Source organism: Mesocricetus auratus, unplaced genomic scaffold (assembly GCF_017639785.1).
Source record: "Mesocricetus auratus isolate SY011 unplaced genomic scaffold, BCM_Maur_2.0 Super-Scaffold_6730, whole genome shotgun sequence".
Classification (NCBI taxonomy): domain Eukaryota; kingdom Metazoa; phylum Chordata; class Mammalia; order Rodentia; family Cricetidae; genus Mesocricetus; species Mesocricetus auratus.
In genome coordinates, this window is record NW_024429184.1 from 54,273,750 (window position 1) to 54,287,757 (window position 14,008).

A 14,008-nucleotide genomic window follows, 5' to 3' on the forward strand; every position below is an offset into this window, starting at 1 on the left:
GCTTAGTTTATAGACATACCCACATCCTCATATTTGCACCATGCACATTGCTCCTCTAGGTACAGGGGAAAACACCAGCCACCACACCCCCATCTTTGATACATGGTAGCCCAAATAGCCCAGGCTGGCTCCAGACTGTGTCCCTCCTTCTTCTGCTTCCCTAATGCTGAAATTTCTGTTTCTTTTACATGTAGCCCAGAAAGGGTCTCTGTCTATTTTTTTTTTTCTTTTCTAAACAGTTTCTTTGAGCCTGTCTTGGTTAGGGTTTTTATTGCTGTGAAACATTATGACCAAAAAGCATGATGGGGAGGAATTGGTTTACTTTGCTTAGCATTGCTGTTCAACACTGAAGGAAGTCAGGGCAGGAACTCAAACAGGCCAGGATCCCAGTGGCAGGAGCGATGCAGAGGTCATGGAGGGGAGCTGGTTACTGGCTTGCTTTCTTATAGAACCCAGTACCAGCAGCAGCCCAGGGATGGTGCCACCACCACAGACTGCACCCTACCTCCTTGATCACTGAATGAAAAAATGTCTTACAGCTGGATCTCAAGGAAGCATTTCCTTAGCGGAGGCTCCTTCCTCTCTCATGACTCTAGTTTGTGTCAAGTTGAGACACAGAGCCCCAAATATCTCCTACTACAAGGGCCTGGCTGGGTAGTATTCCAGCTGTGCGTCATGGGGTTCTCAAGCAAGAAAAATTACACACATGAATGAGTATGCAAACTCTTCAAGGGATGAGGGATAAGGCATGAGTTCTTTTAAAACTTTGAGACAGGATCTTGCATTTTGTTATATAGTTCATGCTGGTCTCAAATGTACCATCTTCGTAAATGCTACGCATACACTTTTAACACTAATCTGCGCCCTCCCAGACATATGCAGTTCAAATTGTTTTTCATATTATATAATTTCCTTCCATGCCAAATTTACCTTAATAATATATATATACATATATATATATATATATATATATATATAGTGTGTGTGTGTGCATGTATAAACATCACTTCAAGATAAATAATTTATTCTGAGTCAAGTACGATTGGCTATGGCTCAAGAACACTAATTTAAGTTACCCAGATGACTTGCAAACAGTGTTTTCCGCTCGAGCAGGTGCACAAGGGCGGAGAAAGGGGCAGTCGCGAGGCCAGAAGCCTGGGAGGAAACTTTCCGCGCAGCAAACTTGGGGGTGAAGTGCAAACGCCACCGGCTTGCAGCTGTTTGCACAGCCTCGGCGGCGTCCCCTTCTCTTCCCAGCCCCTCCCCGGCCTTTTCCGACCTTCTGCGCTCCTGGCCAGCGCCGCCACCCGCGCCGACGTGGCGGAGCGCACAGGTCGCGGTCAGGTGGTCGGTGACGCCCGGGACCGGCTCCCGGGAGGGCGGTGCCAACGCCCGGGGTGGGGACTGCGCGGGGCGGCCGCGGGCGGAGCGGCGCGGAGGAGCGCAGCAGGCGGAGCGCCGGGAGCGAGGTGGCACAGACATGGACCGCGGCGACCAAGGTAGGCGGTGGCAGGCTTCCGGCGACCTCGCGGAGCCTCGGAGTGGAGTCTGGGCGACCCGGACCCGACACGCTTCGGTGGCCGAGCTTGGGAGCTACTCACGAGCGTGGAGCGGGCAAAGGGGCCGCGTCGCTGGAGCGTGAGTGTGAGCTAGTGTGCTCCGGCATGCTCGAGCGAGTGTGCGCGATCGCGTGCGAGTGTACGCGGGTGTGCCGGGGAGGAGAAGGGGAGCGGGAACCCGCGGAGGTGCTAGGATGCACGCAGCGAGGGCCACTCAGGCAGCGCTCTGGCCTCAGGGTCACCGCCGGATCCTGGAAGTGATGGCGTTCAGATGGGATCATGACTTGAGAAGACTTCCTGCCTGCCAGTTAGCATTCTAGGTGGCCCTTGAGCCCGTGGCCACAATGTTTGCACATAGATATTCGTCACACTAGGAGCCCCCAAGCTGTAGAGTGCTGCCTGTGGGTTTGGTTGGGGGAAGGGAGCTTTCATGGTCTGGGTCTTAGTTACTACTAGCAAGGTGAATCGCATAGCATGGAATCTCTGGTTTCGTGCACCATGGCTCTTAGTTTTTTCTTCGTAAGACAGCAACTCAATGAAATTGACTGGAATAGAATCATAATGGAGATGTAGCCAGAGTAGGTTATAGTTTTCAACTGATATCTTGCCTACACTGAAGAGCTCTGCAATGAAACTGGTATGGGTGACAGGGTATACAAATGTTAAAGAAAATACCCAGTGTTTAGGAAGGGGTTTAAGAATCATTCCTGTTGTGTGGTAGAATACTTACTTTTCTGCTTATTTGCCGCCGGTGTTTGCCTTTGGTATGAGTTTCAAGCATGAGTTTTTAAAAATGTAAATAAAACCATATTTTACCTGTACTTTATTTTACTTAGGATTAATTTGTAAAAAATTTTAAACCTAATAACCCAACCTTTCTCTTAATTTCACACTCACTTTGTGTATGCTTATAGACGTATGTGCAATATGGTATATGCTTATGGGCTTGTTGCTCATGCACCTATATGCATGAACACTCACTGTCTAGATTTTTGGCTTTTGCGGGTTACAACTTGTGTTCTGTCTTTGAACCTGTGTTAACAAGGTAACTTGTCCTTTGTAGGTCACTGAGTTAGAAAGTTTGTATTAGAAAATCCTGGGACACCTTTATAAACCAGCATTGTTTCATATGACTTTACTTGGAAACCGTGTAGATACATATGTGTGGGTGTTTGGTTTGTGTGGTCTATGCATGTTTGTGTGTAAATCTGTTTTTGCATCGCCATGTTAACATGCTGATGTTTTTAGGTGACAGTCTGCTACTTTCAAGTGTGCTATGGTGCTGTTTGGTTTAGGTTTCTGGGTGCCTGTTGTAATGGACTATGGGTTCGCACAGCAGCTGTCTCAGCCCCTGGTGCCTTTGCAGCATTCTAGGAGGCTAATGTACTCTGTGTGGTTTCATAGGGCGTGCTCTTTAAAGTTCCCAGTGCTGGGACTTGTAAAGTGAGTCTTTACACAAGTGTTTCCGGTGTGGGAGATACTCACTTGTCGTGCTAACATAGTCTTCAGTTGGGCAGCCTGTCCCCTTGGAGATGTGGGATCCTCAGATCCTTGGGAAGGGCAGTTATTCTTGCTGGGATTTCCTTATACTTTTAGGATAGGCCGACTACCTGTCTCATCATCCAGATCCCAGGTGACATAGGTACTCAGCAAGGCTTGCTGATGCCTAAGATGGAAAGTGCCTGTGTGGCTGCTTCCAGCTGCCAACCTCTGTCTCTCCACTTCCCTTTTCTTGCTTCTCTTTTCTTTTTCTTTCCTACTTCCTTTTCTCTGTGGTAATGCTGTGTTGGGCGGGGCAGATGACTTTACCTGTGAAGAGTGTTTGAACTGGTAGTGTGTGTGGGTCTGCCTCTAAGGGTCTGTGCTGGGACTCCTGGCTTCTTGTGAAGGGCTGGGCGTGAGATGTGCAGTTTTAAATCCGATGTTCACTAGCAAACTGCTGGCCCGGATGGAGGGTAGCAAGCTGTGATTGTGTCCTTAATTGGGAGGTCTTCACCCTCAAAAAAAAATTCAATCTAGATCAGAAACTGTTTGTATTTACTTTTTTTTCTAGACAGGATTTCTCTATGTTGCCTTGGCTATCCTGGAATTCGCTCTGAAAACCAGGCTGGTCTTGAACTTAGAGATCTACCTGCCTCTGCCTCTGTCTCCCAAGTGCTGGGAATAAAGGATGCACTAGCAGCAGCAGCTGGGTTAACGTTTTGTATGCTTGGAGTTTTCTTAACATTTGTCCCTTAGAACATCAGCAACAGAAGTTTAGCTCCGGAGTTAAATGGCCCTTTCATGAATTGTATGGACTCTCTTGAAAAGATCTTAAATTTCCTTGTATGATGTTGGTGCCCCAAATCTATCTTTTTCTACTACTCTCTTTTTGTTTGTTTTTTTGAGACAGAGTTTCTCTGTGTAGCTTTGGAGCTTGTCCTGGAGCTCTCTCTGTAGATCAGACTGGGCCTTGAACTCACAGAAATTCGCCTGCCTCTGCCTCCCGAGTCCTGGTACTAAAGGCGTGGGCCACCACTGCCTGGCTTACACTACTGGTCTTCTTAACAGACCTATAGGCTAACAGACACATTTCTGTCATGTTTGTTGATACTTTGTGGTATGTGGCCCAGGTTCTACTATGCCTGTACTTTCCCTTCAGACTCTGGGTGCCACGCTTTCCTTCTATTTATTGCAAGGGACTCTGGGTGCCACGCTTTCCTTCTATTGCAAGGGATCTCAAAAAGGCTTACTGCCTTTCCAGCGTTCGTAGGCATCAAGCTGGGCACAGGAAACTTGACGTGCACGGTGTTTCCTACATTGCACCACTGTGCCACTTGCTAACTGGAGCATGCCTGGTGTGAAAACAAAGGCCTCCTGTCTCCTTTTACAGGACTGAATAAATATTTATACGCCAGCACGAACCTCAGCACTGTAGTACGGCAGCAGTGGTAACCCATCTCCGGAGCATGGTGTTAGTGTCAGTGAAACAGTATTTTGAAGGGAAAGGAGACCGATTGCCAGGAATCTGAGGCGTGAAGAGGCAGTAGGGAAAGAACAATGGATTGATGTGTTGTTATTCTTTAGCCATTTAGCCTTAGAGATAGCACAAGTCTGGGCTGTCATTAGTAAAGCGGGTGTAGAGAATGGGTAACCCAAAGGGTCTGTTCACGTGATATGGGGGTAGTTTACCTGCCCAGGTTGTTGCTCAGCCCTCTCCATTCCCATATGGTGTGCACGGATATCTTTGTTAGTTTTCCTCCGCTTCCTGTTTTTATTATATATATATATATTATATATATATATTTTTTTGTGACAGCCTGCCTGGTCCCAAGGGGAAAAGCTGAGTAGTAGGAATGGCTGTGGTCTCTTGGCAGATTCTCTAAACAGAATAATCTATGTGTGTAATAAAAACAGATATTACACACCCACAGTTCAAAGCAGAACAAAGCAATGAACAAAGCAACCCCCTCCTCCCATCCCTTCGAAGAGTCCTTTGCTGCAGGCTAAGCTCATTTTATTCCCTCTTGGGGTTAATTTGCTGCTTTCATTGTTGACTGTTGTAAAATCTCTCTTTTGAGACTCTCCCAAACTTTATTTAAACTGGCGGACTGCCAGCTGTACAGATTGTAAGGATTCAGGCAGTATGCTGGCCTGCCCCTGTCACCTGGCAGAATGCACTCAGGCAGTACTCTGGTCAGCCCAGGGTTCCATGATTGCTCAGTCTGCTTGCAGGTGCAAAGGACTGCTTTAAAAGAAAGGCCCCGCCCACTTCCGATCTCTTCCAGGCTCTCTCTTTCCTGCTGTTCCCCGGGGACAGACAGGGTTTTTCCTGCCTTCCTCTCCTCATCTGTCCTCTCTCTGTCTCTCTGTCTCTTTCCTCTTTCCTTCCCCCTCCCTCCCCTTTCTAACAAAACTTCTCACTTAAGCTCTGTCTGCCTGGCATCTCTGTCTCTCCACCTCGGTCACAGGTGCCTGCCATGGAATTCACCAAGGTCCCCCTCAAGCTTTACCTTTTTAATTTAAAAAAGAGATCAAAGGATCTGTTGGTTGATTGGTTGATCCATCTAGACAGGGTCCTGCTAGGTAGCCCAGGCTGGCCTAGAACTTGCAGTCTTTCTGTCTGTGAGCTGGGGTCATAGGCGTAGGTCACTGTGCCTGTTGACTCAGGGTACTTAAGTTGTTTAATGAAAATTGAAAAAAAGAATGTTAAGATCTAAAAATACTTTTTTTGGGTACTAAAATAGCTTATTTTAGAAAAATTAGAAACATGCAGGAAGAAAAAGGAAATAGAACTCTTTGTTTTTCTTTTTCTGGGGCTGCTGGGCAAACCCAGGTCTGGGGATCCGACCCAGGTAAAGGCTCTGACAGTGAGCCATGTCCCAGCAGCCTCAGTGTTGTGTGTGTGTGATCAGAGGCCAGAAAAGACAGATGTTCTTGTCTCCACCTTACTTCTTTAGGTAAAGTCTCTCACTGAGCTTGAAGCTCACTTTGTAGCTAGGCTGGTGAGCTCCTGGGATTTGCCTGTCCCTGTCCCCAGTGTTGAGGTCACAGGCATCGGTAGTGACCTTGCTTTTTACATGGGTGCTGGTTTTGTTGTTGTTTATTTGTTTGTTTTTGTTTTTCTAGACAGGGTTTCTCTGTGTAGCCCGGGCTATCTGTAACTTGCTCTGTAGACCAGGCTGGCCTTGCACTTAGTGATCTTCCTGCCTTTGCTTCTGAGTGCTGGGATCAAAGGCTTTCGTTGCTGCTACCCAGTAGGCGCTGCTACCCAGTAGGTTTTGAATTCACGTCCTCATGCAGAACAAGCACTTTTGTCTATGAAGCCATCTCCTTAGCTATTTTTTGGGGGGGGAAAGAAGTCTCTTCTAGCCCTAGGCTGACTTAAACTCCTGGTCTGTTGCCTGTGCCTATGAAACACCACCAAGCCTGGCCATATTTTTATTTTTAAGGCCTTGTGGACATGCATGATTACTGATAGACTATTTTATGTCTAAGATAGGCAATATTTAACTTGTTGCTCCTTGATAGACATTTAAATGTTGTATATGGAAGAATTCCTCTCTATGTAGATCCGGTTGTCCTTGAACTAACTCAAGGAGATCCTCCTACATTTGTCTCCTGAGTGCTGGGGTTAAAGGCATGTGATATGGCTGGGCAGTAACAAGGCTTGTAGCATTTGGACTTCCCTTTGCATCTGTTTCTTTGCACCTGTTATGGAGAGGACAGCTTTCATGGGAGCATCATCTTACTTCAGAAGGATGACATGGGGCCAGAATGGCCTCTTGCGCCTACTGCTGCTGTTTATTTAGCTCAAAACAATAAGTAAGTTGCTTCGAATGAGATTGCCTCCCATAGGCTCATATATTGAATACCTAGTCCCTAGTCCCTAGACTGTTGGGGAGCGGGGTGGTTAAGAGGTGTGGCCTTGATGGAGGAGGTGTGGCCTTTTGGAGGAGTGTGGCCTTGTTGGAAGAGGTATAGCACTGGAGTGGGCTTTGAGGTTTCAAAAGCCCATGCTGTACCCAATCTCTGTCTCCCTTGCTTCCCCCCTTCTTCCTTTCTCTCCTCCTCCCTCGCTCCCTCTCTTAGCTCTCAGTCTTGCCTGTGGATCAGGATCATGGCTCACGAGCCATGCCTGCCAGCCTGAGTCCCTGTTCCCCACCATGACAATGAACTAACCGTCTGACTGAAACTGTAAGCAAGCCCCTAATGCTTACCTGATAAGTTGCCTTGGTCACGGTGTCTCTTCATAGCAGTAGAGCGGTAACTGAGGCAGCCAGAGGTAGCCTGCTCTGGTGTGCTGTGTCCTGAGCTGGGATTTGCCTACTGGAGCAAACTGAAGCAGCTCCATGTGTGTGCATCATGCCTGTAGGAAGACTTCTTAGAAGAGTATGACTGTTCACTCTGGATTGTGCCAAATCCTGCTCCATGGAAATGGCGCCACTTATGGCGCCGGCACGTGTGGACGGCTGCTTCCCCACACCGTGTGGCTGGGGTTTTCGTGCACATTTTCTGCTTTACTTACCTCACAAAAGATGACGACTCACCTTCTCTTTTCCCGTCCTTTTCCCTCACCACCCTGCCTTTATCCCCACTTCTTTTCTTTTCCTTCTCCACCATCTCCCCCTTCTTTATTGGGAGACAAGGTCTTACCAGTTGGCCTCATTTGTGGTAAGCCTGCTGCCTCAGCCTCAGACAGGAACCATCCGTGGCTGATGTCCTTTTGTGACAGGAAGTGTAGCCGGTTCCTTGGATGTGCTTAGCATTTCTATTTCGTTTTCTGCAAAAACTCTCAGCTGTAATCATGCAGTTTTTCTGTTGTGTTCTTTGAGTTTTCCTGCCTCGTTTTGTGAGGTCTGGCCTTCTGCTTCTTCTAGTTTGCAGGCCCTTCTTGGACTTCATGCTGATGTTTTTTTTTTTTTCTCAAGCAGAAATACTAAGCAGTGATCCTTTTCATTTATAGCTTCTAGCTTATGAATCATTCCTAGAAATGCCTTCTTCACTTGGACTTTATGGTTTTATTTTTTACATTTAAATCTTCCATCCATCTGGAGTTTATTTTAATCGGAGGTGCGAGGTTAGAATTTCAACACCTCAACACCCCCCCACTCCCCCCACCCCAGATTGGCTGCCCAGCTCCCCAACACCAATGCTTGTCCGGGAGTTTCCCCACCCATTCCAAACACCACTGTTGTCAGACACTAAATCCTTGCACTGTTTTTTTCCTCCTTGATTTGCATGTCCACTCAAGCAACTACACAAGATGCACACGGGCTGTGAGAGCCACGCCTCCCTCCCCGGGTCACTTTGTTTCCTTTGCTGTCAGACTTTCCCTTACTGCCCTTGCCAGATTTTATTTCCAAACGAGTATTACCGTTAACCTGCCCAGTGAATTGAAGAGAAATGCCGTCCGTTCATTCTTTTTCCTTAACTGTAGAAACTGGTTTGCTTTCTCCTCATTCCCTCTCCTTGCCTTTTTTCCTCCCACTCTCCCTTCCCTCCTCCCCTCTCCATCTCTTTTCCTGTCTCTCTTACTATGCAGCTCAGGATGGTCTTGATCTAATGATCCCCTTGAGTACTTTAATGTCCTGAGGTTGCTCCTCTGCCGGTGTGGCTGACCTCCGTGATGGCATAGCCAAAGCACCATGCTTCTCTCTTGCTCTGCCTCATCCTCCTCCATGGCTGCTGCTTAGATTGACAGCTTGCCTGCCCTGGGCAAGTTTTCTTTGAAACTCCAGTAAGAAACCTGTCTTAAATTCTTCTGTTGCTAAAATTAAGAACCCCAAGAGGTGACCCTGATATTCTTGGTGTTATGTGGTGACCATGAAGGGACTCCCAGAAATTACTGGTGACACTGTCATTGATATGTTGACATTGATGTTTCTGCTGTCATTCCATTTTTGTTATTATAAATAATGCTGTGAGAGAAGTTGCCAGCATAACTAACAAAATATAGTATTAATAGTAAATGCCTTTAGGTGGAATTTTAGGCATATTGTATGTCTCCGAGTGACCTTTGTGTACATAAAATAGATGGTGCTGATTAACATGAATGCAGAGGTGTAACATGAATTCTAATTGGTATTAATAATAAAAACCCAGAGACAGGTACTGGGGTTAAAGCTGAAGATCAGAGACGCAAAGCAGCCAGTCACTAGAGAGCTCTCACCTCTGGCGATGCTCGGACCGAAAGGGCGATCCTGTTCTCAGACTGCATCTCCAGACTACATCTGTCTCTACCACTGTGTTCCTGTCTCCTTCCGCTTAATATTCGTGATTAAAGGTGAAGGGGCACCATGACCATGGAAACTCTTATAAAGGAGAAACATTTAATTGGGGGGCAGCTTACAGTTTCAGAGATTAGTCCATTGTCATAATGGCAGGAGCGTGGCAGCATGCAGGCAGACTTGGTGCTGGAGAGGTAGCTGAGAGTTCTATATCTGGATCCAAAGGCAGCAGGAAGTAACTATGAGTCACTACTAAACCTGCCTTGACCTTCTGAGACCTTAAAGCCCGCCCCCAGTGACACACTTCCTTCAGCAAAGCCACACCTACTCCAACAAGGCCACGCCTCCTAAGTGCCACTCCCTGTGAGCATATGGGGGCCATTTTCTTTCAAACCACCATACCACCCACCTAGTAGATGCCCAGACCTTCAGCTAGCACTTTGTACATTGTTATGGTAGTGTTTAATTTAAATACACTAATTATAACAACAGTTTAGCAATGAACCATATTTAAAGGTATTTGAAACTTATGAAGTGGTTATATCTGGGGTTTTGTTTGTTGTTTTGAGACAGGGTCTAAGTCTGTACCCAGGATGGCTGGGAACTCACTCTGTAGCCCAGGCTGGTCTAGAACCTACAGCAATCCTCAGGTTCACTGTCCCAAGTGTTAGGATCAGAGCATGGTTGTTTAAGACCATGGGATAAACCCATAAGTAGCAGCCACTTGCGTCAGAACCCCAGGTGTGATGTCCACAGGAGTGTCAGTCATTCCTAAGAGTTCTGCTTGTTGCTTTCTCTGGAGTCTCTCAGCACTACAGGTTTTTCATTTGCTCATGGGGGCACAGTCGCAGTGGTCACAGCTTCCCCAGATTTCCTCTGCTTGGTGTGAAGAGCAGTAGAAAACCATTACCCCAATTAAACCTATTGTTTCTAAGAAAATGACATTGGATACAAAGCCAGTTTTTTATGATTGCTGAGCAGGACACAGCACACGTTTTAGAAATTTTTTCCTCACAGTTAATTAAAACAAAATTGGAATCTGAAAGGACAAAGGAACAGAGTGTCAGGCCTGCCTCTCAGTTGCTTGGGTTTTCTGGAGTCCTTTTAGTGTGATGACATTTCTGGAGTGTTCTGGTGTTTTCATTCTAAATGTTCCTTTTTTTTTTTTTTAGAATTGTGACAAGCCCTGGGAGCAGGTGCTAGTGGTGACCTGCCCCACCCCAATACATTGGGTGGTGGTGGTGCACGCCTTTTATCTTAGCACTCGGAGGCAAAGGCAGGTGGATCTCTCTGTGTTTGAAGCCAGCCTGGTCTACAGAGTGAGTTCCAGGACAGGCTCCAAAGCTACACAGAGAAACCCTGTCTCAAAAAACAAACAAACAGTATGTATGTATGTATGTATGTATGTATGTATGTATGTATAATGACTTCTTGGGGCTGGGGAGATGGCTCATGGGTTGAGTACTGACTGCTCTTCCAGATGACCTGGGTTCAATTCCCATCACCCACATGACAGCTCACAGCTGTCTGTAACTTCTGTTCTAGAGGATCTGATTCCCACATACAGTATACTTGCAGGCAAAACACCCATATACATGAAATAAAAATAAATATATAAAATGACTTCTTCAGAGCACAGTGCTTGACACTGACAGATCTGGACTTCTGATCTGTGGTGTCAGGCTAAGATGTACATGTCATTGTCCAACTTAGCATCATCTAGAAGTAGCATAGCTACTGTAGAGTGTAGAAGATAGATAGCACCAAGGAGTGGTGACCTGTATGTCTGTCCTCTCGCTTCAGAGCTAATTGTAAATGTTGAGGGCAAAGCATGCTGGGTATGAAATCACATCTGGCTTCCAGATTTCACGGGACCTTTTCTGGTTCTGTGACATTGGGTAAGTCAGCTCACCTCTCTGACATTGATAATGCTCCAAGGATTTGTGGAAATGAAGTGAATGTCTGTGTAGCTATAGGTGTTACTGATACTGAAGCTGAGAGTTCTATGAATCTGGAGGACTTGAACTCAGTGGAGCCCAGTGCAGATTAAATGCCATTTATTAAGGAACACTTCTGTAGGGTGACCACCCCTATGCTTAGTCACAGTCTGGAGTAACTGACAAGGGAGGCGATGATGTGAAAGCCAGCTAACCCTGCCAGGGAGGAAGGCAGCAACTGTGGGTCACAGGAGAGAACTCAAGGCGACAGCCTCTGGACTCAGACTGGAAGGCTACAGAGGACTGGATGTTTGCACTCTCCATTCATAGGTTGGTGCTCCAGTGTGGTGGTATTTGGAGGTGAGGATTTGGGGAGGTAATTTAGTCATGAAGGTTGAACTTATGAGTAGGGTTAATGCGTGTGTGTGTGTGTGTGTGTGTGTGTGTGTGTGTGTGTGTGTATGTGGAGGTTGGAAACCAACCTTCATTGTGTTCTTCAGGTGTTTATCAGGCGCCATACTCTACCTTGTTTTTTTGACAAAGGGTCTCTAATTGGCGTTAATTCCCCAGATAGACTAGGCTTGCTGCCTGTGAGCCCCAGTGACCTGCCTGTTTCTGCCTCCCCAGCTGGTATTACAAACACAAGCCACCTTAACTATTCTTTCCTTACAACAACAGCAACAACAACCTAAACCCCATGAGTTCTGAGTATTGAACTCAGGCCCTAATGCTTGCATACAAGTACTCGACGGTCTGAGGCACCTCCCCAACCCAGTTAGAACCTTTTAGGGAAGAGACAGGACACAGATTGTCTGTCTGTCTGCCACATGAAGACAGAGCAGAACTAATTGGTGAACCAGAAACAGCAGCTTTCCCTGGGCTCTCAGCAGGCTGCCACCTCCCGTTTTGGGCTTCAGTGAAGAGCGGTGAGAAGTCAGTGTCCTTGAAGCCTCTCTTGAATGGCTGGAGCCGATGAAGAGCAAGTGTGGTCGGAGTAAGTGGTGCCGAGAAGAGAGGAAGAGAATTTGTAATGACGCAAAGAGTATTTGGAAGCCTCAGAAATGGCCTGTGTCTGGAGGTCAGGTGATCCTGGAGTGTATTGGGGTTAAGGAACTGGGGTTAAGAAATGTCACTTGGGACTGAGCGTTGATATTCAGGGGTTAAGAGCACTGACTGCTCTTCTAGAATCCAGAAGACAGCTCACAACTGTCCATAACTGCAAGATTTGACCCTCCTCACACAGACATACATGCAGGCAAAACATCAATGCACATAAATAAAACTAAATTAAAAAAATTTGTTGGGTGGTGGTGGCACACGCCTTTAATCACAGCACTTAGGAGAGGCAGATGGATCTCTGTGAGTTCGAAAACAGTATAGTCTACAAACATCCAGGACTGTTACACAGAGGAACCCTGTCTTGAAAAACAAAAACAAAACAAAGCAAACAACAGCAAAAAGAAATAGTGGTGTCATTTGTCACTTTGCCTTTGAGCAGAAAGTATGAAAACCAGCTAGGGTGTGACTGTGCTCCAGGCCGGAGTTGAGAAGGCTTTGGAGCATGGGTATGTTGGGTTCCTGGGAGGCCTACGGAAGAATAAATCAGGTGTCTAGAGACTGAGGTGGGAATCTGAGGAAAAAGAAGAGAAAGCATTTCATGGGCTGTAGAAAGAACTGTGATAGGCCATCCACAACGGACTAGACATCAGGAAGGACATAATTAATTTATTGAGAGTAGTTCATGCTTGAGGTCTGTTCCCATTGCCAAGGTTGTGTAGCCAACTCACTCTCACACATAGCTGAAGCACTAACAGGATGGCCATAGGCCTGCTGCTCTCAGCTGTGTTCAGCCTTGAGAGTGAGGGGAGACACTGAAGAGAGAGTTCTCTAGAGCCCCTGCCTCTCACATGGGGGAGGGGCGATGTTAGAAGACTCCAACTGCTGGGTTTCTAGGATATCTGTCAGCCATGTCTCACATGTGGCCCTTGGGTGCCTAGATGCCTTACATGCTTACCCAGGGCTTCTCAGAAGGATTCCTGGGAGGGGCAGGCACAGCTATGTGGCTTTTTATAGTCTTGCTTTGTAAGTCATTCAGTGTTATTTTTACCAAATTCCAGTAGTTAGAGCTGCGTCACCAAGTCCAGCTTGTGCTCTAGGAGTGAGAAATCAGACTTCATTTTTGGATGGGAGGCGTGCCAGGGAGTGTACAAGTCTGTTTTTAAGACCACCACATCTTTGTGTGACATCTGTGTTGATGTATTCAGAGGTGAGACATTCCTAAGACAAAGGTGGGCCGAAGAATGTCAACCTTCAGGACACCTGAACTTTGTCTGAAGACCATGGAGAAACTAAAATAAAAGAGAGAAGCAGGCTGGGGCCGTGACCCTTCCGGGTGTGAGTTAAGAAATAGGTAGGCTTCCGAAATCTGTGGAGACGCAGGTAGGGCCAGGTGAACAAGTAGAGACTCGCCTCACTGATGAGTACTTGTGGTAGACAGTGAGGAGAGATTCCCAGGATACTGGGGATGAGGCTGAGGAGAGTGGGGAGGGTTAGATGTAGCTGAGTCTGTGGGAATGTGGGGAGGGGTGCTCTTTTTGGAAGAGTCCAGGGATGTTTGAACAGAACTTTTGTATTAAGTGATAGTTCCTTGTTGTCCTGTATTGAGTGTGGTTTTTAACTGTCAAAGTTGAGAGGATGAGAAATTTGGCCCTTGCAAGTGTTTATAAAATGAGTAGAAATCAGAGGTAGAGGGGAATTTGCTATCCAGTAGATGGCCCGATTTTAGTTAAGATGGCTTTTCATG

The 14,008-nt window shown here is 46.7% G+C and overlaps 1 protein-coding gene across 2 annotated transcripts in view; it reads left to right on the forward strand.

Moving 5' to 3' along the window:
- Positions 1 to 1,131: 1,131 nt before the first annotated feature.
- The window catches only part of Tpd52 (tumor protein D52), an 85,456-nt gene continuing 72,579 nt past the window's right edge, over positions 1,132 to 14,008 (forward strand). Inside the window, exon 1 of one of the 2 annotated variants that reach the window (XM_013110968.3) lies at positions 1,132 to 1,499. In XM_013110968.3, the coding sequence (XP_012966422.1) occupies positions 1,481 to 1,499 (19 nt within the window). In that variant the 5' untranslated portion in view covers positions 1,132 to 1,480. The other variant, XM_040741392.1, reaches the window with a different exon arrangement.